This window comes from Miniopterus schreibersii (genome assembly GCF_964146895.1).
Source record: "Miniopterus schreibersii genome assembly, chromosome: 3".
Lineage (NCBI taxonomy): Eukaryota > Metazoa > Chordata > Mammalia > Chiroptera > Miniopteridae > Miniopterus > Miniopterus schreibersii.
Genome location: NC_138103.1, coordinates 42,490,365 through 42,517,129, shown reverse-complemented (window position 1 = coordinate 42,517,129; position 26,765 = coordinate 42,490,365). Strand labels below are relative to the sequence as shown.

Sequence of the window (26,765 nt, the reverse complement as noted above, 5' to 3'; positions counted from 1 at the left end):
GAAACCAGACAACACTGCACGGGGCTCCCCAGAGGGAGCAGAAGTCAGGTCTGAGCGGAGTGGGTGGGACCGAGGTCAGCCAGCTTGGAAACACAGGGCTGATCCCTGTATCTGCTGCTGCCGCCTGAAGTCTTCCCAGGCTTAACGGAGACTCATGTCTGAGCCACACCGAAGGCAGTGATGTGTGTGCCGAGCAAGTCACCCCGAGTGTGTCAGGGATGACCACTGCTCATAGCTCCTCTCCCCTCAACAAAAGGGGAATGACCACAGGTGGGCCTGCTCTTTCTCCTGAGGACAGTGCTGGTCTCAATAGGAGAGACCGATTACAAACTGTTAACTCAGCACCACTGAGACCCACCCTGACCTGACGACCTTCCTTGGATTCTTAAACTCATGGTGAGCCCCTCCCTCAGGTCTCAACTCCTGGGAGCCAGGGACCCTGCAAAAATCCAAGGCTGTGCAAATCAGGCCTTTGCACATGGGAGGGCGGAGCTTGGAAAGCAGCTTTGGGAGCCCCTACTCCCCACGTCAGTGGGCCTGGCAGCAAAGCCCAGGACCCGTAGGAGCTGACCCTGTGCGTGTCCATCACTCCCACAGGTCTGCTGAGAGCGGTCTGCAGGGTGATGGGACCATGCTCCTGGTCCGTTTCCACTTCCCAATAGGAGGCATCATCCGTCCAAGAAAGCAGCCCCTGCTCTAGAGATGTGAGCTGACGACACAGCCAGTGGGGAGCTGCCCGAGAGCGTATCAGGAAACACTAACTGCACAGCACTAGCAAACCTCACTGAGGGCGTGGTGATCTGAGCAGAGTCCACATGGCACCAAAGACACGTCCAGCCCAAGGGACCCCTGACATACTGGAGCTGTCCTTGTCTACCAGCGAGGCTCCGGCTCTCCTCTGGGGAGAGGCGACTGAGCAGAAATGGGGCTGATTTCTCATCATTGGCTGACCAGTTTCCAGGGGCCTATTTTCCTCCTGATGACAGTGGAGTAAATGGGAACAGGGTTCTCGAGCAGCTCCCCCCTCCCCAGGCCAGGATACCTTCATGGCCATCAGCTCCTGCATCAGCACCGCGTTTTCGAGATCCAGCCGCTGGCTGTCTCCCCGGGGCTTGACGTCGTAGCTCAGCGGGTCGATGTGGATGCTCTCCAGCTCCAGCATGGTCAGCTTCACCGCGGCCCTGTCGTTCTTAAGCTGCTGGATGTAGTCCTTCAGCCTCTGCTCATCTTCTTTAGTGAACTCCGTGTCACAGCTGCTGGCCGTGGAGCTGGTCGTGCTGCGAAGAGAGACAGAAAAGCCGTCACATTTCCAAGTCATCGTTAACAGGTCCTCTCTCCTCACAGTTCTCCATACCTCACCTCTCCAACAATATTTACATTGCAGTCCAGGAAAAAAAAAAGCATTCTCGCCCCGTTGGCCTGGCTCAGTGGTTGAGCGACAACCTATGAACCAGGAGGTCAGGGCACATGCCTGCGCTGTGGGCTCGATCCCCAGTCGGGGGGAGTGCAGGAGGCAGCTGATCAATGACTCTCATCAGTGATGTTTCTCTCTCTCTCTCCCTCTCCCTTCCTCTCTCTGAAATCAATAGAAATATATATATATTTAAAAAAGCATTCTTCATGGCATAGTAAATTGATATCACCTTTTAGGACATAAATATAAAGAATAACAGAAATATTTATACCCTTTAACACAACAGTGTGGGCCCTAGGAGTGAATTCTAAGGAAATAATTCCACAAAAGCAACAAAATACACATATACAAAGATGTTTCATGGGATATAGGGTTTAGTGGTTATAGTACACAGCAAAGGAAGGGAAATTATGTGGACATTAGAGTAGTAATTATGACAATGGTGGAGATATTTTAAGTGAGGAAATAGGATAAAAAAATCATACGTGAGTTATAAAAATAGGTGTATATATAGACAGGACTTAAAAAATGGATAAGATCAGGGAACAAAGCAAGTTGAAAAACAAAATGCCTATGGCACGATCTACAGATTGTGTGTGTGTGTGTACATACTCACACGTGCCCCTGACTGCTGACAGCAGTCCCCTCGGGGTGAGAGCTGGAAGGAGTGGGAGTGAAGGGGAGGCTTTGTACCTTGAAAGCCATAGTATGTGTAATACAGCCACACATGGGGAGCGCAGGTGCTCCCAGGCCTCCTGGCCATTCCTCCTGAATTGTGACTAAGTAGAACGTCCACCACAGGGACCCAACGGGTCCACAGAGCTCTTGGCCACCCACACTGGATGGTGACTGGGCAGGGGCTGCCAGACCTGAGGCTGAACCCAAGAAGGTTTCTGTGGGACCCAGACCATGAAAAGGTAGGTGCTATAGGAAAACTGAGGCTATGGCTCTCGAGAGGGTTCTAGTCTTTGCCAGCAGCAGGTGGGCAGTTCCAATGGCTCAGAATGGGGCCCTCCCCACCTGGCCAGTCCGTGCGCATCTGAGGCCAGCATGGACCTACCGCAGTTTCTCTGGACCTATCCTGGACCCGCCTATGCTTGCCATGGCCCTCATGGAACTGGTTTTGGAAGGATGGTAGAAAAACTAGCAGAGGCGCCCTGAACTCTCAAAATCGGCCAGGTTGGCATTGCCATCTCTGTCATTACAGATTTGGAAACAGGCTCAGAGACATTGAATGGCTTGTCTGGTCAAGAGGCTGGATACTGGTGTGACTGGACTTAGGCCACAGCCTTCTCATTCCACAGCCCTGTCTTCCCAAGAGTCCCACTGCTAGAAGCTGTGCCTGGAGCAAGAAGTGACATCCACAGGCTGCTGGCTGCCCTGATGCCCAGGCCCAACCTCCTCTACCTACACCAGAATAGGTGTGACAAGGCCCCGACGCAGTAGATGTAACCTCCCCCTAACCTAGCTGTGACCCAGGGCCATTCCACTCTTGTATGTGACACATACAAGCTGGTAGTGTATGTCAGAAAGAGAATATCTCAGGGCTTGGGATGGTCTTCAAGTCAGAGAACTCTTTCCTACCAGGACAGGAAGCTCACGAACACCAGAAACTCTTTGGGGCTGCCCCCTCCCTTCACCCCACCTGGACAGGTAGGACAACCTTGGAGATGAAGGGAGCAGGATCAGCTGACGGACACACAGCACCTCTTCAGAGCTGTGGCAGTTAATTTCACGCATCAGCTGGGCGAGGCTGTGGGGTCCAGGCTTGGCCGGGTACCTGTCTTAGACTCTGCTGTGAAGGTCATGTTTGGATGTGGTTACCGTTTAAATCAGTAGCTTTGAGTAAAGCAGATTAGCCTCCTTAATGTGGGTGGACTCATCCAATTAGTTGAAATTCTTAAGAGAAAAGACTGAGATCTCCAAAGAAAGAAGAAATTCTGCTTCCAGCCAGTCTCCAAACTCAAGACTGCAACACCAACACTTCCTTGGATCTCCAGCCTGCATGTCTGCCCTGTAGATTTAGGACTTGTCAGCCCTATAATCACATGAGCCAATCCCTTAAAATCAATCACTCCCCCCCCCCCCCCCACCGCACATCCTTATTGGTTCCATTTCTCTGCAGAACCTAATACAGACGTTCTACCTTTACCTGGGACCCCAGCACCTTTCACACTTTGTAGCTGTAGAGGGAACACGACTCAGCCTCTCTATGCCTATTTCCTCACCTATAAAATGAAGGCAACAGCACTACATGTATCATAAGGTTGTGGTGAGAATTAAATGTGGCAATAGTGCCCAGCACATAGTAAGCACTCAATAAATGTAGCTATCACTAATTTATGTAAGAAATACTGGAGTACCTACTATAGGGCACTCTTCTAGGCCCTAGAAAAACCTCTGCCCTAGTGGAACTCATCATATTCTATTGGGGAAGACAAGCAAGTAAAATATATAGTACATCAGACAGTGAGACGGACCATGGAGAAAAACGAAGCAGTTATAGGGAATGCAGAGGGGGTGGACTATTCTTCAAAATAGAGTTGTAGGGAAGGCCAGCATGATAAAATTACGTTGAGTAGACCTTAAAGGAGGTAAGAAAGGGAGCTATGTGGATATTTGGAGGAAAAGTATCCAGGCAGGGGACTTGGCAAGTGCAAAGGCCCGGAGGCAGCAAGAATGAGATGGTGGCTGAATCAGATCAGCAAAGGAAGAGGGAGGAGGAGACTGGATCAGAGAGGAGGGTGTGTGCGAGGGGAAGGTGCCAGGTCACGCAGGGTTTTATAAGGGTTGTTTGCGTCTTTTCCTCTTACATTTAATGTATTCGTCTTACATTTTAGTAGGACCCCTCTGGCTGCTGTGCCAAGAGATGCTCTGAGGCAAGGAGACCAGGGGCTATTGCAACAATCTTGGGGGGAGCTGGCAAAGCTGGGAAGGCGGGAAGGGGAATTAAAGTTAATAGTCACTGCTATGTTTTCTCAGGCTGTATTTAAAAAGAATGAGGGAGAAGTGACACCCTCTTGTTGGACACGTCTAGTGACACCCTTCAGTGGGCGCAATTTCATAAAGAAATGAAGCAGCATCCCTAGCAGAAGGCACAGGGGAGCCCGCAGGGCATCTGCGGATGGCGGCTGCCCTATGAGAGGGTCTCCCTCACAGGAGAAAAGCAGGGTTCCCCCTTCAGCATCTCAGCGCCCTTCAGTGAAGACCCGCCGGCAAGCAGATCGGTGGTAGGCACAGCCGTTCAGGTAGGACACCTCCACAGATCGTCAGCACTGACAGAGGGACAGACAAAGCAGTCCACAGGGCTGAGTGTGAGGCGCTCGGGGGACAGTATGTTTAGACAGCGTGGCGCTGGGGAGTACAGAGGCTTCCCTTCCAGTGAGCTGGCAGGCGGCCTCAGGGATGGAATCCTCTCCCCTGGAGCTGGACTCGGGACCAGAAGTCCACTCTAGAACCCTAGCTCTTCCTCTCTTTGAAAAATGTTGAACGTACAGAAGAACACGGAGAATACCCAATACCTATGTACCAGGTACCCAGATGACTTTTGTCATATTTTCTTCAGGCTACTTAAGACACACAACATTTACACTGGAGGCATCCTTTGTTTTCTTGCACTTAAAGAAATTTCTAAAATGCAAAGAGCACTAGGAGCCAGAGTTCTCTAATTATTCCGCAGGCCATGACTGAAGGGACACGTTTTGGCAGATTTTCCATTTAGCAGGACCAGTCTACCCCAGAGGTAGTCAGAGAGTAGTCGCTGGCCTGGCCGCAGCAGTGTCACCTGGGACCTTGGTAGAAATCCACAGTCCCAGGCCTACAGGAATCGGGAACTCTGAAGGGGGCCTAGTAAGCTGCATTTTAATGCCCCCCTTTCCCCCAGTGATCATAAGGCACAGCCAGGTTTAGGATCAACTGGTCTACCCCAAAGGTTAAGTGGGCATTTGCACTGTAGCTTGCGAGGTAATGGGACCCTCCCAGATTCTCTAAGGAGAGGCCACTATGCTCTCGGGCTGATGTGCTGGGTGCCAGTGATTAAGAGCAGATCTCTGACACCAGACAGACCTGAGTAAATGAACTTCCTCCACCAACACCCAGGGTTGTTATGGCCCAGAGTAAACCACCCAGCTTTCTGGGCTGCGGTGAAGTGGGATCCTTATAGTCCCCATGTCACCATACTGTGGAAAGGGGACAATGGGCCCGGAAGCAGGCAGATACAGCACTTGCTCTGGGGAAGGAGGGACAGCTGTGCCAATGGCCCCTCAGCACCCAACACTGGACTGAGGAACTCCTGCCAGGGGTGTCAGACACCTACTGGGTCATGCAGGAAACCCCATGAGGGAGAAGCAAAGCAGCAGGTGGTTGACCTGATTTGAGAAACCACCTAGACCATCGGGGAGACAGGAGCGTGGATGGGCAGAGGCTGGCAGGCTCTGGGGTATCCTGGAACCTGCTAGGGTCCAGGGCTTGGACCCCAGCCAGGAGGGGAGGGCTTCTGTTTCATCATCTCTGCTAAGGGTGTAGTTTTCAGAAAGAAAGAAAGAGAGAAAAGAACAAGAATTCCTTGCATAGATCCTACCCCGTCAGAAGCTCAGAGCTTTAAAACGCTTTTACCAGGGGAAAGTTTAATTCTGAGATAAGCACCACAGCCCCGCACCCCTCTGGCTCCCCTCTCCCTTCCAGGACACCAGTGGGGAGCAGATCAGGCGAGGTTAATTGCAATTCTGCTTTGTGCCCTTAACGTTCCACTGCGGAATATGAGGACGGTAGGAGGGGAAGCCACTGCCCCTCTCTCTGGCCTCCTGCAGACAAAGGCGCTGCGGTCTCCCGAGGGCTTGCTGCCGGCGCTGGGCGAGGGTTAAGTCATCCATTAACTCTCCCGCTTGGAATGCTGGATGATCTCAGTTGTCAAGAGTGAATAAATAACTTTGCAGGGTGGGAGGCGGGACGTGTTCTCTGAGAGGGACTGCGGAAAGGGCCGCAGATGAAGAAAACCCAGCCCGCCCCAGGATGGGGAAGCTGCACATTTTTGTGTTTTGCTCTGGTTTTTGCAGAAGCTGGGCCAGGTCACATGGGGGTGTCCTTTTCACGATGCTCTGCTTGAGCCCCTCTCATGCTGGCTCTGCTCTGTGTCTGTTAGCTGCAGGCGGATCTTTGGCACTGCACCCAGGCAGCCTGCAATCGGGGAGCCTGCGATGGCCAGGCCTGGGACACCCCACGCCTCTGCCTGCCCTGAACGCAGGTAGATTAGAGACGCCGATGATTTCAATTATCCTCTCTCTGTCCCTCTCCACCATGTCCCTTCAAGACAACTCCCTATCCTGCTTTTAGAAGAAAAATCTATCTTTCTTGGGCTTCCTTGTCTTGTCTTGGCAAAAAGGCAGAAAGGTGTTTCCTTTGCCTTGAAAACCAGAGATGGATTTTTCCTCAAGTTTTATCATTTTACCTGGCCCTAGGTGCGATCTCATCGTACCAAGGAGCAGCTTGTTTTCAGAAGAAAAGTGCCACAAGTCTGGCCTTCTGTTCTGCTGAACACTTAAATGTATTTGGTGGAGGGGGTTGGCCCAGGTGACACTGGCCGGGTCAGCCACTCCTAAGTGGCTCCAGTCCTCAGAGCAGAAGGTTGGACATTGTCAACTGCCTGTATCTTTCAGTGCTGTGCTGGGTGGGAGTGACTCTTGTTCCACCGCCCCACCCCCCGTCCCAATTCTCTTTGCCACAAAGGACTAAAAGCCAAACTTCTTAGGTCCGTAATGCTCTTGAATGGTTATCAGAATTCTCTAGGAAGAGAAGTGCAGGTTAAATGAGAGAAAATTATGGAACAAACTACAGGTGTGGGAAAATCTGCTGCCAGGTAACCAAAGTCCTCAAAAACTGCCTGGTGCTAGGCAGGTTTGAAGGACTTAGCTGACAGTGGAAGTCGAAATGAGAAACTGAGACACTGAGGGGACAGTCTCTATTTCTGCAGCCGTTTTTAAAGATGCTGTTATAATGGTGTTGGAAACCAGGTATCTGTAAAACAAAGATCCTACTCCCGATTCAGCCCCTGGTAACACACCAGGAGAGACACCCTGTGGCCTGACAGCTACACTGTTGCCAACAATGTCCCTGCATTAGGAAATGAAACATTAGAAATGATTTTCAGCATCACTAATAATTGAGATACAAATTAAACTATTAAGGATATTGTTTTGCCTACAGATTAGCCAAACTGAAAACACGTGTAGGACCCAGTTTTAGCCAGGGTGTGGAGGCTCAGGCCCTCTCAGGCGCTGCTGGGGTAACTGATCACGCAGAGAAGGCCACTGACATTTGAAACGTCAGTCATTCTTGAGCCAGCACCTTCTACTTCTTAGAGCTGGTCCCACAGAAACTGCACTAGGGGGGCAGGTAGAAGGACAAGTGCAGTGCTCCAACAGTGAAAACTGGATACGAACGTTCACCGAGAGAAGGCTGTTTAACTAAACGGCGGATTGCCATCCAAAGGAAAACTGCAGCTGCTAAAAAGAGGGGCACATGGAACGATGTCTAAAAATATCATGCGAAGTGGGGAGAAAAGCAAGATTCGAGAGAGTCCATGTACTAGGATCCTCATCAGGTGGAAATTAGACAGGTCATGTTTTTAAAGATGCCATGTTTTGGTCTACCGAGTGCACCCCTTCTCTCCTCCATCCACGTGTCTCCTGGGGAACTACAGTGACCACAGGTGACAGGTAGGCACATAAGGCCAGCTGGGTGAAAGGTCCCTTCCCAGGATTTTCTCACTTGACACCGGTGAAGCCAGTCAGCCTCATGTACAAATGTAGGCGGTGTGCTGGCTTTCGGTCCTTTGGGGTGCCTGCCTGCAGTGGGGGAGATGACAGCGAGTGCAGGGGCCCCGCAGGCTGGATGTGGGCTGTCTGGCTGTGCTCAGGGCCTTTCTGCTGCTGCTCAGGTTCATTAGAGCCCTCTGCCCTCAGCTGGGGATGCAGCTGCTGTGAGGGAGACCCGATATCCTTCCAGCAAGACCCCCTTTTGTTCAAGCTATTTGAGTCCTGTCACTGGCAACCAAGGGTCTTAATGGATAAAAAAAAAAAAAAAAAGAAAAAAGTACAGTTCAGTCTGTGGAAATATACCCCAAACTGTTCACAGTGTCCTTTCCAGTGAGGGTCCTAGCAGGGGGAGTTTTATGTAATGCTTGGTTTTAATTATTTATTTTTACAATGAGCACTTAATTCTTTTGAAATCAGGAAGTTAGGTCTTAAAGAAAAAAAGCAATTCAGGTCTCTACCTAGTTTTCATAAAACCTAAAAGGTAAGTGATGAGGGTGTCTGGGCAGAGGCCTGCGCACCACGTTGGGGAATGAATCTGAGCTGGACTTCAGAATTTACTGACACTTCTAAGCATTAATCCCGAGATTTCCCATGAATTCTTCTGAGACTTGGATGGGGAAAGTACCTGTGTTTTCAGAGACAAGTAAAGATGACGATGACAACGGCCAGATCTGGTCCGACTCTTACTCCCTGAAGCTTGCTGATGGTGGCACAGGCCCGTCTGACTGCATAGCTGTTTTAATTCCTTCCATCCCTTCAATGGGCATGATTCCAGTATCCCCAACCTTTCTTCTCCAATGAAATGTCATTTTAATCAAGATGAGCTTAGAGGGTGAGGCCTGGGCATCCCAAGCTCCACTGCCTTTCATCCCAATTCCAGGACATGCCCAGTGTGAATGGTCAGCCAGGTGGAGGTGCCCAGGGCTCCCCATAGGCTGTGATCCCCATTCTCACATGGCTCACCATGGTCCCCACCTGACGGGGGGATAAAAGGGACTCAATTCTAGTGTCGGTGAGGGCAGGCTCGCTGAGGCTGATTCTGTCTTAGCCACACGTCCTCTTGTAGATTGAGATCAACGACTGTGCTTCCACCAAATGACCTGAAATGGTGATGCTTCACAAAAAGGGTGGGTTAAAGAATTCCTTTTTCCAACAATTTAGCCCATTTGTCTCTCTGCTGTGATCATGTTGATAAAGCTCTCCAGGCCATCAACATTACCTAGTTACTCTGTCCATTAGGATAATTACACTTCTGGATGAGGCCATGGCTGTATTTTCCAAGAGTGAAATAGCAGTGTCCCTGGGCTCCTGCCAACAGTTAACTGATAGGCTAGCTACCACTTTTTAGTCTCCTTGCTGGTCACTACTCTTCTGCTCCTTTCCAAAACCATGACCCTGTTGTCATCAGAAGCTGTCTGAGTGCTGCCAGAAAGGCCTAGGGAGGCCCCTTGCTCAACATTTCTTTCCTGAGACCTGGGGGAACAGCCGACCGAGACTCTGATTAGAATTCTCTATGCCAGTGGGTTACAGAGAGGGGAAAGGGGATTTATGGGGCCACATAAAGCCCCAACTCAGGTAACTCCTTTTCTTTCTTCATTCCATAAACCTGACACGGGAGAATGTCTAAACTGGAATGGAAAGATCTACAAACAAAATGAATTACTATAGCTATGGAAGGGGTTGTGGTGTCTGAGCCCCTGTTCAGCATAAGGTAGTTCAATTGTGTCCTGACCTAAGCATGCAGGGTGCACATGAAAGCCCAGTGTGTGATTCTTTTGCATCTACCCTGAGCTGCTCTGATTTAGGTGGGATGTGAAAGTGAACTTTTAAGGAGAACCGAGTGAAGTCCGAGCTGAAGTCCTCTGTACTTCGATGGGAAGACCCACTGGAGACAGAAATGAGTTCAAGGGCCAGTCTTCAGTGAGGTGATCCTTGAAAATAGAGACTGGGTGCTGAATCGATCTCAACCTACAGAAGTGTATTACCTAAAATTAAGTATTTCTATAAAAACTGCCTCAAAAATCAAGGCTCATCTACATGTTAAAGTATTTCTAACAAATATTCCAAACCAGAATTTCCACTAAATGAGTGGTGAGAGTTCCCACTCCTGACTGACTCCAAATCTGTCTCCGATTTGGATTAAAACAATGAAATTATATTTGGGGTGGGGAGGTGTGAGCAAAAATCTGTTTAACATTCACTTTATAAGCCACTGAAATAGCACACATTTCCTGCCAAGCCAATTCTTAGGCTCACTAATTTAACAGAACAAGATCACTGACGAAACGAGAACTACATTCTATTCTAAATGAACATGGAAATTATAGATTAGACCCATCTGGAAAAGTCATTAAGAAGAGCATCTGCTTTCTGCGTTCAGACAGAAGAATCTGGTTTTTAGAAAAATATAAATTATAATCTGTGCTTCGCTGAATAAGACAACTGTTGGTGGAGGGGAGAGAAAATAAGTCCCTTGTGTTTGTGGGCACCTGGCCAAGTGCCTTACGGGGAGGAATGTCCCGTTTCCTGAGGCACCAGGTCTAGGACAGGTAAATGGATACACTCGGGCAGATGGCTGTGTCCTGCCAGTGGGAAAGAGAGGTGGAAACATTAAATTCTTTTCAGGCACCAAGGAAACATCAGTATTTCTCCTTTAGCTCGAGAGTCAATCTAGCCTCATGTGGTTCGGGTCACTCGATCTGCAAGTAGACACTGTGTTTTCATGCCATGCGATCCAATCTGGTACAGTGAGAACAACAACATGCTTGGTGCTGCAGTCCTGGTTTGAGTCTTGGTTTCCCTCGTCTACCAGCCATGCGACCTTATTTGGGCAAGTCACTCACACGTCTCTAAGCTAAGGCTTTCTCACCTGTGAAAATGGGGGTAAGTTACCCTTCCTGTCTTTTAAGATTTGGTTACCACATAAGAATAGCTAACAAAGTACTTCCTAGACTGAAAACTGGTATATAAAGGGAAGGCGTTTGTGTTTTCAGGGCTTCGGTGGCAAGAAATGAGAAGATCACTAGGAAAGGTTTCATTCAAAAGTTTCCCTGACACCGTCCGCCCACCCCCATCCAAAAGCACCCCAAAGCTCTGGCACATTATGCTTAGCAGGTCTTCACTGCTTCCCCCCATCTTTTTCAAGCACTCACTTCAGTTTTCTAGACTCACAGATGCGGACTCAGGTTCATGATCAAGTATCTGCTAAGCACATGCTATGAGGATGGCATCACTCCACGAGACAGGAGGTGAGAGGAGCGAGAGGCCGCCACTGCCCCAGAAGAGCTCCCACGGGGCAGGGGCACAAGAGGAAGGGAGAGGAGGGAGCCTGGAAACAGGACGCGGTGGTCGGGGCCTCGGTCGATTAGGGACCGTTTGCAGCCAACAGCTACCCCAAATGCATCTAGGAAATCGAGAACTATAAAGAAATGGCGAACAGAAGCAAAGCGGGGGAAAGCCCCGACAGGAAGGCAGGTGCGGGCTCCACCCCGTCACTGTTTTGAACGAGTCCCCCTGCTCTCCAGGTGCAGTTTCCACGCTCGCCGAGCCCCTTCCGGCTCGCCCAGTCCGGTTCTCCGCCTCCTCCTTGGCCGGAGCAGGCTGAGGCCTGGGGGGAATGCTGCCCTCCCCGAGCCGCACAGTCCCCGAGGGCCTCGGGCCCGGCAGCAGACGGCACGCGGACACGTGTTCGGCTCACAGCCAACGGGCCGAGCGTTACCTGGTGTGGCTGTTGGAGGACAGGCTCTCCCAGGGCTGCACGCTGCAGCCGGCCACGGCGAAGGCGCCCCCGCAGCTGCCGTCCAGCTTCATGAGCAGGGCCTTGGCCGCGTTCTCCGCCGTCTTCCGGCAGTCGTGAGCGCGCTTGAGCATCTGCGTGATGCTCTCATCCCCCGACTGGTCTCCTGAGGGAAGCCAACGGGTTAGTCAGCACAGGCCTAGGTACGACAAGCCGGGGAGCAAGTCTGGAGAATCAGCCCTCAGACACGCGGGCAGGGGAGGCACGGAGGGAGGAATCAGTCACCCAGGAGCTGGACTGAGGAAGCATCTCCTCTGCTCTGGGCCCCACTGTCCACATCAACAAATGAAGGGGTGGCCACCGTGATCTCTGAGGTCTGTTTCCAGCTCTGACATGCTGTCATTTTCTAATTACGCAGGCTCCTGGCTTCTCTTCCCACCCAGTCACAAGTCTGCTGGGCCATTTCCCCTGTGCTGGCACTTCCCTGCCAGTGAGGGCAGGGAGGACCGGAGGGAAAACTGTGTCACATCTCCTGAGTCTACGGTCCTGGTTAGAGCTTTGAGTAGGCAATGGTGACAAGCCTAATGGTTAAAGTGGGAACTTCAGGTTGACTCTGTATTTTCTGCACCTTTGCTATCCCGGACCTCTCTCGGCTTTGCCGTGGTCAGTGGCAAGCTCAGACGCCACCAGGAGCCAGATAACTGGGATGGAGCCAGAGAGCAGGAGTGGACGACACCAGCCCAGAACCAGGCAGTGAATTCCCTGCCCAGGATGCTCACATTCTTGTTGTGTCTTAAAAACCCTACCGGTCAAACAAGCTACCAGTTTGTTATCTCTACAGCCTAGATCCATGGTCTTCCAAATATTTTTCAATCAAAATCTTATGCCAAAGCACAAGACACAAAAATAGTTCATGTGGAACTGGTTGAAGTGGGCAGGGGTGGGGTCCTGCCCAAAAGAACTCCTCCAGCTTCCCAGGGCAGTTTGAAAACCACTCATCTCAATCATCTAGAATGAACGTACTATACTAACTGACACTACGGGGAAATGTCACACACTAGTACTGCTTTGCTGAGCAGCTATATGGAGTGTTAGGGCAGGATGACAGGTCAACGGCCACTGTCAGCAGGACGGACGCGTGAGACTTAACAGGGACTCTGGAGAGTGGGGAGCAAACGTGGGCACACATGTCCTAAGGCTACAGTTCCCGGGCCTACTTGGGCTATTTCTCTGACAACCTTCATGCCTTCTTCCTTCCACAAATATTTTTCAGTCCCTACCAAGTAACTGTGATGAGTAAAAGCAAGCCTAATAAAAGGTACCTTTCAAGGACAAAATGGATCAAAACATTCCTCTGATACAAACTCGAAAGAAGATGACTGATTTTTTTCCCTTTAATTGATCGGCTTTCTTAATACATATATTTTCTAAAAAATTGACAGCAGGCCAAGATCGTTTTAGGAGCTGTTTAATATGAGGAATAAAGTTTTATGGCTCAGCTAAAAGGCCCTGAAAAAATGAGGTTTCTAATGGAAATGCTGGCAGAGTTTCTACTTCTGGGCTGAGATGGTAATGCTGTTAAAAAAACAACAACAAAGAGAGGAGTGGAGGACGGTCTCCTGTGCAAACAGAGGCCTGCTGCCTTGGATATGAAGCAGGAAATTAATACCCAGGATACTTCCTTTCCTTCAGATTTGTTTCAGATTCCTGCGCATGTCAAAACTGGAGGAGGAAAAATATGTGGGTGTTCAGGGCAAATCTAGACCTCACAAGGGGGGAAAGGGCAGGACGCAGGCAGGACGGGGGTGGGGGGGTGTTCACTCTGGAGGTGCCGGGTGACCGCTGCAAGGTGCGTCCTGGGAGGACAAGCCCTGATGGGGCTCCCAGCTCTTGAATGGGGACTCTTGGCCTGCCCACACCACCCATCGCTGGCTCGGGAGTGACGCCATCACTTCAGTTTTCTGTTTACTTGCTGCTACTTCTCCAAAGAAGCTGCTGTTATGAAGTGTGGGCTCCAAGGCCTCTCCACTGAATGTCAACCCTTCTTCCCCGATCTCTCTTAGTTCCCATGTACTGTTTCTATTGCGGATCTCCTCGCGTGCTTGCAACGGCCAGGGCCACAATCAGGTGAGGTTTTAGCCAATGTTGGCAGTTAGGATGCCACGCTTGTATCTTTTTCAATGAATATTCCTTCCAGTTAGTCCAAATTGAGGGACAAAAGTGGGGGGCAGTGCAGTTCTGGAGGGACAAGTCAGGCCAACAGGACACGTGACCCCTGGGGCGAGGAGGGGAGGAGAGGGGGGTAAGCAGACACCTGCTCTGCGCGTCAGGCGGGGCTTGGGGTTAGCATTCGGTGAGGGTGACGAGAGCAGGGCCGGAGGCCACTCCCTCTGTGTTCACAGGACACCTGGAGATGGGTAGACAGAACTCATGCTTCAAAACTACCTGAAGGAACAAACCTGGAGACAAAGCACAGCCAACAGAAGCTGCGAGATGAGGCGAAGGCCACGTGGGCGGCCCAGGGGCCCTCAGCCACCAGCACCACAGAGGGAAGCTGTGGCCATGCGGGTCCCTTTCATCACCAACGTGGGCCGCCCGCTCTGTCTGGTCCCGCCCTCAGCCTGGGAGAATGTTTCCTAAGAGGGCCTGTTTGTTTTAACTGGTTTCTACTCCAGTTCTCGCTGCATTCAACTTAAACAGTTTACTCAGTCGGTCATGAGGGAGAAAATGAAAAGCACACTTGACAAGCGAATTCACGCTGTGAGGAGGTGCTCCAGTGACAACGGCTGAGATGGGGGCAGTGGAGCAAAAGAGGGGGATGAAATGAGGAAGGGGGACGGGGCTCGGGCCACACTCACCCGGGGAGGACCCCACGCCGGCCGCCCGGAACTGCCCCAGGATGAGGCTCTGCTCGCTCTCGGCCAGCGCCAGCAGCAGCTCGTAGGCTTCGATGCACTGCTCGCTGCAACAGAAGCACAGGCGGCCTCAGCTCGGCTCGGCGGGGCCGACGGCCTCGCCACCGCCCCAGGCCTGCCTCTCGCCCCGTCCTGCCGGCGGGGAAACGCCCGGGGCAGAGCCGGCCACGTCTGCTGTGCCATGCCCCCCGCCTTCTAACTCTACACTAGGATCCAGAAAAATACAAAAGGAACAATACGTGTGGGAGAGGCGAGTCTGCTGTCCTCTGGATGATCCGCTGAATGGGAAAGGTAATACCACCCCTACGCTGGAATCCGCACCCCTGTGCTATCCCCTTCCACACGGTACCAGGGTGGGTCTACGTGACTACAAGAATATGGCAGAAGTGATGGCGTGTCACATTCAAGATTAGACTATTAAAAACACTGTGACTTCATCTTGGTCACTCTCTCTTCCCTGAACTTTCTCTCCTCAGTCATCTCTAGAGGAGGCCAGCGCCACGTTGTGAAGACACTGGAGCAGCCCTATGAGAGCCCCACATGCTGAGGAACCGAGGCGTCCAGCCAACGGCGAGCGAAGGACCGAGGACACCACAGACGGCCGTGGGAACGAGCCTCCTCAGCAGCAGCTAAGGTTTCAGCTGACACAATCCTGGCGGATGGCTCCCAGAGGCTCACGAGAGACCCTGAACCAGAACCACCCAGCTAAATCACTCTCAGATTCTGGACCCTAAAAACTGTGACATAATAATAGTTAGACAATAGTAGGAACAAATGTTATGCCCCAGAAAGGAGACTATTTTGACCACAAAGGAGATTATTTTGACTTGGATCTGCAAAATCTCTGACAAGAGTTTGGATTTCTAAAAGAAAAAACATCAGTCTCTCCTTTTTCTGCCCATCATCATGGGCACACCAGGTAGAGGATCTAAAAGTAACCCCTTTCTCACCGCCACTGGTGACCCGCGTGGACCCACATGGAGCCACGACCACATGGGGTGGAGTGTGAGCATACAGGCTGAGTGGTCGGGGGCAAGATGCTTGAGAAAATCCCCCCCTAAGCAAATAACCAATTAACTTCTCCAAGCTGAGTAAGGGAAATGCTGCTTAACTCAACATTTAGTTAACAGACCATCTGTTTTTTGACTGCCTTTACTTCCATCTTCCTTTAATTAGAGATAGAAAAAGGGTCCAGTGAGGAGCCGTGGGGGCTGGCAGCTTCTCCTTTCAGGTGAGAGACTTGGGGACACTGCTTCATCCACGGGGATGAAAGGCAGACGGTGGTGCAGAGCAGCCTGCTTCCAGTTAGTGAAACTGGGTTACCTGTTTGCTTTGGTGCGTCTGTAAACAAGCATGAGGGCTCTCCAGCTTTGGTCTTATATACTTTGCTTTGATTTTTGTTTTCTGAAGAAGCAATGTTTCTTCTAACAATATTGAACTTTTTAGAGGATGCCAAGGGTAAGATATAGTCACTACTCTGGGACCCTGGCAAATATGCCTAAGTGAGGACACTAATAATAATAATACTAATAATTAAAAAAAAAACCCTATGAAAACAATCATAAGACCTAGCTTGGTAGCTATTAAAAAAGCAGTAACTTGAAAATAGATAAATTCCAAAGCTGATGAGGCTGAAAAAAGGTGGTGCATTCATACACCACTTACTCATCAGTGAATGCATCATAGTTATTTAAACTGGCTTGTTTTTATGGGGAAAAACTGGCAGCATGCCTGAAGAGCCATGAAAATATTCTTATCCTTTGACCTATAATTCCTGCTTCAGGGATTTTATCTCGAGGAAAATGTTAAAAAGAATGAAGACATTATCTGCACTAAATTATTCACCATGGAATTATTTTCAATGTCAAAGTCTGCAAAAATCTTTTAGATAAATGAGTAAATAAAATAACAATATATAAACTTGAAGCAGGGGACACAGCCATTTACAATAAATGGAGACTACTAAGCAACACTGCAAATCTGTAACACGCTGAACAAATAGAATGCACTAGATTTACAACAATGTAAAATATGTATGAATATGAATAAATACTACAAAGAACAACAAATGAATATGTAATACAAAGATTGACATTTTGAGTGATGTTACTGGAGTGAAATAATATTTAAGTTGAATATGCCGGTAGACACGTAACTGTTTACTAACACCAAACTCATTACTCTTATTTCCTTAATGGCTACAAGGGTGCTCATTGATTTTCAATATGTATCACACTAGTACTTGCTGGTCCAACCCCCCAGTATGTCTCCTAAGAGCTTGCTTTCTGCTTTATGCAGAAGGTTACTATGGACGCATTTCTACCTGAAGGCGGCCCCGCCCCTCCATGTCCCACCTGTACTGCAGGGCCAGCCTCAGAGCTGTGGCATTGGATTCATATTTGCCCACCAGCATGCTCATCCTCTCGGCGTTGCTTTTGCATTCTTCCAGGGTTATGGTCAGGAGGTCATTCTGGGATTTGAGGTGCTCAATACGGCTACAAAAGAAGAAAAATCTCTTTCATAATTTCACACTATGATCACTATTAATTATTAATCGCTAATATTGTAGTTGTCTAATCTGGATTCAGGCTGGAAATGCAGGTTAGAATGTGAGCCCGTCATGTTTTAGCAAGTGTAACTGACATGAAATAAATAAAGGAAGCAACTGTAAGTAAAAGAATCACTAAATTCTATGTGAATTAGAAATAAGAATAAGCGCCCAGTTATTTCCCTCCCAGCCATCGACCGTGTACCAGGGGAAGGAGCCAACCGCACGACCTCAGGCCCTCATGAGAGGCACGATTGGTTTACTTCAATAAACCACCCTCCACAGGACAAACAAAAAACGCCATTAGAATCATAGCTACCATTCGCCGAGCCCTTGCACAGAATCCCTCTCAATCACCCTTATAATTAAGCATTATTGTCCCCATTTCTCAGAGGAGGAAGTGGAGGCACAGGAAGGTTAAATGCCTTGTCCTGGAGCTTGAATCAGGCAGTTTGACCCCAGATCCCGGGCTCTTAACCACTAGCTACAGAGCAGAAGCAAAAGAGGAGTTAGTGAGTGAGTAAGAACCTGCCCGACAGGCCTCAATGGGGAAGAGGCCCAGGAGCCGTGAGTGTGTCCAAAGCTCCTTCCAGGTCGGACAGTCCTGCAGCTGCTGACCAGCTACTGGCAGGACAAGCAGTGGGAACATTAGGCTTTACACGAATCAGCTATAAATTCAGAGCAGATGAGCTTATGACAAAGTCAGAAAAACATGAGCCTTCGGCTTCTCTGTTTCCTGTCCCAGGACACTGATCCTCTAGGTACAAGGATTCTTTTTCCAAGGGACACACCCACTTGCAGCACTGCGACCACCAAGTCTTAAAGAGACAGAGGCTCGAGAATCAACCTTCCGACCACGATTTGAGAACAGAATATGGAGACACCACATGGGAGGTGCGTAGTGAGAGTATAACTAAGACAGCTGTGAGGCGTAGGCAACTCCAAGGTCAGTTCACCGTAAGGCGTTACGAGAACACACTGTCCTGTCTTTATTGACACTGAGACTTCTTGACACAGTCCCTACTTTCTCATTCCTTTTCAACTTGCTCCCGTGTACATTTGGTCCCCATGCATCAGATCAAACCCTTTACCCAGCTCACAGACCTCCTCCACGTGACCCAAGCCATCTCAGGGGCCTTCACAGGCAACACCCTGAGAATGGGCCACTGCTTCCCTCTTCAAATGTTCTCCCGCACTTGGGTCATGACAGGTCTCCCCTGGTTTTCTTCCTGCCTTAAAGGCCATTTCTTCTTTCTCCTTTGCTGGCTCCTTGTTGTCTATAAAACCTGTGAGTGTTGGCGTTTCCTCAGGGCTCAGTTCCTGGCTCCCTCCTCTACCAACACTGTCCTCTGGGGGTGATGTTCATCCAGCCCCATTATTTTAACAAGGATTTGTGTTCCCCTGACTCCCAAATTTCTCCAGCCCAGAGTGTCAATCTCACACATGCAGCTGTTTACTGATTTTTCCACTTGGGTGTCACGCTGACACCTCAAATTTAACACTCCCAAGTGGGACTCTTAATTTTTCCCAAACCTTGTTCCCCCTCATCTTCTCCACCTCAGTCAATGCCACCACCATCTACTCAACCATACAGGTGAGACACCTGAGAATCTTCTTTGAGACCATCCCTCTCTCTCATGCCCAGCTCTATACCAGCTGCAATTTCTGTTGACTTACCAGGAAACTTATTCGGCCCCTGCCCCGTCCCATCATCTCCATTTCGGCCACGCTGGTCTACTGCAGACTCTGACAACCCCTTTCCTGCTTGGCCCTTTCCATTCCTCGCACCCGAGTGAGCTTTCAAAATTTAGATCAGATCTGTTTCTCCCCTGGTCACCTATCAAAAATAACCCTCCCTGTCATTCTACCACAGTGTCCTATTTACTTGGAGCCGCCTTATCATCTTATCTGCTTGCTTTCTGTCTAGCTCCCCAAACAGAACATAAGCTCCATTACAGCAGGGACCCTGTCTGTTTTACTTTCCTTTGCATGCCAAATAGCCTAGTGCGTAGTAGTAGGTGCTTAACACAGATTTGTTAAATGAGGAAGCATTTTGACCAACCCCCCCCCCCCCAAAAAAAAGATAAAGGCTGTCATTTTTGGAGCATAATAGGCCTCCAACTTTGCGATAGGTAGTTAAATAACAGATGTGAGGGCACACTGTTTGGTTATTTTCAAGAATTCCCATGTTGTAGCTGCAGCTATGATCACAGAGAGGACAATGGAGGTAGGGTCAAGAGGCAGGGCTTGGAATTTTGGCCAGGCTAATTAATAGCTCTGGACTTAAGGCGAGTCACTCATTGTAGAAGTCTTTGTTTTCTCATTTGCAAAATGGGACTACTACTCCACCCTTCCAAGTTGATGATTAAGAGGTTGTCTGTGAGAGCCCTTTGTAAACTGTTAACCACCACAGTGTGAGCTACAGAACCAAATATTTCCTCCCTCTTTGGTCTCTCCTAGGTGCACATAATTGTAGCAGGCTTGTTAAATCCCAGAATCTGTAGAGAGGAGATCCTCACTAAAACCAGGGCCCCTGAGGCATCTGGATTCATTAAATTGCAAAGGGCATATCTGCTTCCATTTTTAAGCACTCCCAGGTGGTGATACCAAGAGGGCTGCTTCTTTCCTACTACAAGGTAATCATCAGGACTGCCACTCTTAAGTATTTTGGATTTAATACGAAAGCCATTTAATTTCAAGATTTAAAATGACCTAGATTTGCCACATTTCCTCCGTTCTCAAGCACTATATTAAACAGCTTCAAATCAGGGAGGACTGACACAGTAATTCAATTTATTCAGGTTTGCCACACGCAAGGGGAATGGCATTAAGCTGCGGTGGATGGGGAATGGCCTCTGCATTTCTTCTTGGTTAGTTCATAACCTTTCCAGTTCTTACTGTGCTCTCCCTTTGAAGATCAGGAGGTCGAGGCAGCCACGCCGAACTTGGGTGAGACTCCACAGTCCATTCTGCTGCTGCGGGACTGACTGAGTCAGTGTGGTTAGCATGGTCTGGCCCTGGTCCTTCTTTGCTTTTTAGCAGCTCTCTCATTGCTGGAAGGACACACGAACCCACCTTTGCCCAGAGGCAGGAGGGCAAACTCAAACTACCTCTGTCATGGGACTTGGGAGGAATCCATAAAACTGGGAACATGGTAAAACTATTCTAAGACAAAAATATAGGAACAGAGGGTTGTACACATTTGCAAAAACAGATAAAATTAGGCAGCCGTCAAAGCAGGGTTAGACTGGCATGCCGGATTCATCCCAGGAGCGCCACTATCAGATGCCTTGGCTGGTTCCTGGTGCCTCTGGGTGCCCCTGGGATGCTGACTCAACATTCCAGAACTTTCTCTGTGGTTCTTGGCAACACACGTCTGCACGCTTGCTGGCCATCTTGTCATTCTGACCTATTTGTGATCCTATATGAACTGCTCCGGGAATTACAACATAATTTCCGAGGGACAGTACCAAATGAAAAGGTGGGTCCCTACTTCACAAATTATTAAGAATTTAAAATGGTGAGAGCAGAGCAGTAAAGAAAGTGTAGGGTCCTTCAAAGTATGAGGCCCTGTACATGCAAGTCACAGGTCTCCCGCCCATGAAGCCAGCCCTGACTGCTGCTGTAAGCACCCCTGTGATGAGCAAGGTGGCAGAGATTCCTACCCGCCCGCCTGACAGTATTGCTGTGTCACAATGTACAAGCCCACCTCAATCGATCTTTGCAAAGGGGAGGGAGGGCAGCTCCTACCACCACTCAAGTCTACAGGGTTCCTCCTTACCTGTTCAACCGTTCCGTTTCCACCTCAAACTCTCTAATTTTGCTCTCAGAGATGGCAGATCCGTGTGAGTAGAGTGTTTGGAAGATCTCTTGGATGTTGGAGCAGTCCTGAAGGGAGTGGGCCAGGTGTTCTGCCACGCTGCTGGATACCTGTGCAGGTGAGCATTAATCCCTGTCAGGACAGTGTCACTTCAGGAGCACCGATCCCCAGGCATGCTTTGCATGCAAAACCATTTTAAGCTTCTATTCCAGGCACCAGGAGATGGTTACCCTGATCTTTCAGTTTGTAGAATATGATTATAGCATAAAAAACTAACTATGTGTTGTGAAATCAACACAGAAACAGGATCAAAATACAGCTGCATCCTTCAAATGCATGCTGCTGGGGGATAATGCCTCCTTAGAGTCACTAAAATTTTGGATATTGAGCAGAGTCTGGACTCCCTTTACCCTTCCTGAACCTCTGCCACTGCAGACCCTTGTCTCTGGCTGCTACAGCCAAGGAAAGCAGCTGACTCTAATTTCATAATTTAAATTAGGCATGGAATCTGGATGCATACTATTTTTGCTCAGCGCAGAATTCTAAATTAGGGCCTTAAAAGCATTCTTCAGGCCCTCTCAACCCCTGAGGATCAAACAGCTGGCTCTTCTAACCTCATCCTAAAAGGTATCCCCCAAGGAACCTAAACTACCGCCTTTCCACCACCCATCAGCTTACAGCCCCAGGGGGTTCGCAGGCTCTACAAATGAACACTCTGGTGCTAGGTTCTGGTCTGTCACAGCATCGGGCTACACTTCAAAGGCAGCATTCGCCCCCACTGGAGAGAGCACTGCCTTTCAAGAGGGATGTGCAAAAGGTGGAGTTATTTCAGAGCTTCCTGACTTGCGCAGTCTCTGGGGAGCAGGGTGATATAAAGCAGATAGTTCAAGACTCTCAGGTACATCACCAGTAACTAGACCTAAATCATTTCTTTCTGAATGGTTTCCAATCAAGGGAAAAAGTCTCCCTTATAGCTGAAGAAGTAATTCACCATGTGGAAACAGTGTACATTTTAATCTGGCTCTTTGGAAGGAAATCGGGTGTGATTTATTATTATAATTAACTGGTTTACTGGAGGTGAACTTTGAAAGTTCTTCCATTATCTCTAGGTCACTGTCCGTACAGCTCTGTTGGGAAGTTTCTTGCCTTGCTTCTCATGGACACTCACCCCGATGCTGCTGATTTCTGAGCCCAGGACTGGCCGGTCAGACGATGAAGATTCAGACCTGGTCTTGGACAGCTTCACCCTCTCAGCAATCTTAAAAAGGGAAACAAGAAATCATCAACAAAGAATACCTCACTCCCCAGATATACTGTTCAGATTGTTTACATAGGGCTACTGGTTAACCATGGCAACTAATTAATACCTTAAAAAGAACTAACTTGTTCAGTTTTTCTACGACCCATGTAACCCAAGGTTTTCCAACCCCAGCACTACTGACACTTTGGATTGGGTATTTTTTGTGGTGGGGGCTGTTGTGTACAGTGTAGGATGTTTAGCAGCATCTCTAGCTTCTAGCCACAAAATGCTGGTCAGCACTCCAGTTGTGATCATCAAAAAAGTCTCCAGACACTAACAAATATCCCTTGGGGGACAAAAATCACCTTTGGTTGAGACACAGTTTTGGCCTAACTTACTCAACTTGATAGTTGAGAACCAATCTTCTCATGGAGACCAGTGGGGCTACTGGGGAAGAGGAGATGGATCGTTTGAACAGTCTCTCTAGGTTGAACTCAACATGTGAGCCTGGGGCTGCAGCAGAGTGGGCAGGGCCACTTCTCACAGCTGTCATGGCCTCCCCATCATAATCTATTTTCCTGCTGGCAGGGCTGTCAGTCCTATGAGTGAGGAGATCGTGGTTCATCACTCAGGGTCCCCTGCTGGGCTGAACCCTAGTCCTTGAGAGGAACTCTCCACCCACCCCTTAGCATTGTAGAGCCTGACAAAACGTCTCACTCTCCACAATGACTTGTCAGTGGTGACATGCTCCAGCCAGCTGATTAATGAGAGCTGGAGTCCAGGTTGCAGCTGAAAGAGACTTAAAACTATTAGTGGGTTATCTGTCCCTGCAGCACCAGTGTAGGAGGCCTGTGCAGGACCCAGGGGAAGTCCTTCGGGGCCGTCTGAGCTAATCGCATGCTTGCACAGTGGCCACGCTCAGCAGAGGGTGGTGCCTCCAGATAACAGAAGATATCCCCGCAGTCCCTGAAGCTCACCTTGGCGATGGGAATGTCATTGCTGCTGCTGCTCGTGCTCAGTTCCCCGGTGCTAGGGTTAACTGGGCGGTTGGTGGCAGTGAGGCGGCCGGGGCTGGAGGGCCCTGTGGCCTGCACACTCTGGAGTCGAGTCTGAAGCTCTCGCACCTGAAACAATAATAATGCCCTTAGACACAGAGGGTTTCCCTGGCCAAAGGGAGACAGCCAGATGGGTGGATGTAGGACGCTGATTTACATTAATGGATCAGTTTCACTGAAAAGCTAAGTTGGTTGAGTCCACGTACATGTCACTCTATTCTTAATCAGACCTGCCACTGACCATCATCTTTGTTTCACAAATATGAGGCGAACCTGTCATCTAAGGCACTGGAAGCTTCTGGTAGAGGTAAAATGACCATCTTTAGGAAATGTCTATTCATTCAGCCTCCTGTGCCCGATGCTGTGCTGGGCACTGCAGACATAGGAGCCAGGATGACATCTCCACTGTCATGGAACTGGGAGCTCAGGGGAGAGAGACGAACAATTTCAACAGAGTGCACACTGAGTGCTATACATGTCTATCTAAAGTGGTGTAGGAAGCAGAGAAGGGGAAGGATATGCCTCCATCTGAAATGATCAGGGAAGGGTAAGGAGGGAGTGGCACTGAGCAGTCTTCCAGGTGAACAGGGTTGTGTCAGATGAGTATGGGGCTGGCTTTGGTGGTGGTGTGGGGGGTCAGGCTGGGGGGAGCAGTCTACACAAGAGCACAGGCATCACCGTGACAGGCTGGGTTTGGAGAACTGCAGGTTATTCAGTATGCGTGGTGTAGAAGAGAGATGTGCACTGGCAAGGAGGCGAGGCTAAGTTGGAGGGACAGAGGTGGCACCCACAGCTTTCCCCCAGGGACTTCAAGATGGATTATCCCTGGGGCCGTGGAAGGAATACCTAAGTAGTGCTTTTGTGTGAAAATGAAAGACAGGGCCCTTTGAATGACCTGTAGAACACACATTCACCTGCACAGAATGTAAATGTCCAAATCCTGCTTCTCTATGGTTATGGATCAGCAACAAAGGGAAAGTGTTCCAGGTGGTGAAGATAGATGGCAGGAATTTGTCTTTCTGATGACCCTGGTCACAGTGTTATCACTGGGTACAATGTCTATCTTAAAGGGCTAACTGACTACAGCATCCTTGGGCCAATACAAGTGGGTGACAGGCCCTGCTGGGAAGAATTAACACCAGGACATCCAAAGCAGGGCTTTCCAAACTGGTAGGTACACTAGAATGCCTCACAGCTTGTTAAAAACACAGCGTCCCACCCCAGGGATTCTGACAGAGTAGATGCAGACAAAGCCCAGGAATCTGCACATCTAACAAGCTCCCAGGAGATGATGATGCTCCTGGTCAGGGTTCCACATCTGGAGGAGCAATGACCTAAGGGACTTCCAAGGCCACGCTGCACTTTAGTCCCAGAGACAGGAGGACAGAGCCTCGCCCCTGCCAGCCCTGGAGCCAACCCTCCGGGGCAAACCCTTCTCTAAAAGGGACTGGAAAGCTTTCATATTAAGTACCTTGGATGTCTCCATTCTGCTAAATTGGGACCCAAAAGTAATTGAAATTTCAATAATTCATCAACGTATTAGAAGCCAAATAGGAAAATTCCCTTGGAGCAAATTGCATTTGAGAGTGAAACAGCTAAGAAGGGCCTCGCGCTCTGCTGTGGCTTCTTCCAGGTTCCGCGGGTTGATGGAAATGTGTGTCTTCCCTATAACACACCAGACACGGGGCTGACCTCAAGGAATTAAAGACTAGAGAACACACGCCTGTCAAAGCCAAATGGAATTGCTGGTGAGAGATTACAGGCCTCATTATGAAACGGTGCCCTACAAACCAAGAATAGGTGAGTGTGGATGCCTCGTTATACAGTATGGTGAAGGGAGAGGACCTGTTACCCCCATCTGGCACCAGGGAAACCTCCCTGGCAAAGACCAGGGATTTCAATTTCTACTGCTGTGAAAGCCTAGTGAGGTCCTGAATAATTAAGTGTTAACACCACTCCAAAATCTAGAGTGTCTGAGTCATTCACAAAACCATCAGTGGTCTGTGCCTAGAATCCCAATTGGCCTACTCATCCTGCTTTTTAAAAAATACAAATTGTCCTGGGCAGTTTATAAAAACTTCATGAAAACTGCCCGTGTTTTTAAAAAAATGTTTCTTCTTCTAATTACTAAAGCAAAACATGTTTAGTATTAAGAATTTAGATGACACTGAAAAGTGAAAACAGAGAAAGTACCATGTTCTTCTTTGCTATACAGAGACATTTACTTCTGGTCATTTTCCACAGCATGCTTGTGCACAGGCAGGCATGCTTAAAATAATTTCTAAATCTAAGTATCCATTTTAAAGGCTGAATGTCTTTGAAAACTAAGGGATGTTTATTTTGGTCAATGCTTTATTATTTAATGATCACTGTTAGGCAGTGAAAAAAATCCAGTTGAAGGGAGTGGGATGAGTGTGTCATGGAGAGAGAGAGAGAGAGAGAGAGGTGGTTGAGTTAGACTTCTCTCCTCCCTTGATTTTGGGGAGGGAAGAGTCTTAATATCAATGAATAAATGCACAGACGTGAAGGCTATAGTTTGCTGGCTCAGCCTAGGTAAGGCTCAGGAGGGGAAGAAACACAGCTGTTAGATCCTTACTTTTACACTCATCCATCGCAGGTTGGACTGTGTTCCCCCCCAAAAGGTATGTCCAGGTTCTAACCCGCAGTACCTGTGAAAGTGACCTTACTTTGAAATACGGTTTTTGTAGATCTAACTAGTTAAGGATCTCAAGATGAGATCACCTTGAATATAGGGTGGGCCCTAAATCTAATGACTGGAGTCCTCATACAGAAAAGGAGGGGGAGATTTGAGACAGACGCAGGGAAGAAGGTCATGTGAGGATGAAGGTCAAAGAACGCCAGGAGGGACCCAAAGCTGGAAGAAGCAGGAAAGGAGTCTCTTCTAGAGCCTTTGGAGGGAGGACAGCCCTGCCAACAACTTGACTTTGTGGACTCCAGAATTGTGAGAGAATACACTTCTGTTGGTTTAGGTCACCACGTTTAAGGTAATTGACTAACATACCCATCTTTTATTGAAGATACTTTATTGAGGAAAATACAGGATGGAGCAAAAGTAAGTTTACAGTTGTGAGCAAGCGAAACACACAGTTTATTCTTGTTATTAATTATTGTATTATTTTCCATATGAACTGTTAGACCTACTCTTGTCTCACCCTGTATGTTCCTCTCTACAATGTATGTGGTTTGGAGTCAGGGGATGGTCAG

At 49.0% G+C, this 26,765-nt stretch overlaps 1 protein-coding gene across 3 annotated transcripts in view; it reads right to left on the bottom strand.

Annotated features, from left to right (window-relative positions):
* Window positions 1-26,765, bottom strand: part of MCC (MCC regulator of WNT signaling pathway) — a 343,361-nt gene that overhangs the window by 23,491 nt on the left and 293,105 nt on the right. For all 3 annotated transcript variants that reach the window (XM_081133287.1, XM_081133288.1, XM_081133289.1), the window contains 7 exons: window positions 23,463-23,609; window positions 22,414-22,503; window positions 21,207-21,355; window positions 17,232-17,372; window positions 14,821-14,924; window positions 11,945-12,128; window positions 1,043-1,277 (listed from right to left, as the gene is read on the bottom strand). In XM_081133287.1, the coding sequence (XP_080989413.1) occupies window positions 1,043-1,277; window positions 11,945-12,128; window positions 14,821-14,924; window positions 17,232-17,372; window positions 21,207-21,355; window positions 22,414-22,503; window positions 23,463-23,609 (1,050 nt within the window). The remainder of the gene's footprint in view (window positions 1-1,042; window positions 1,278-11,944; window positions 12,129-14,820; window positions 14,925-17,231; window positions 17,373-21,206; window positions 21,356-22,413; window positions 22,504-23,462; window positions 23,610-26,765) is intronic.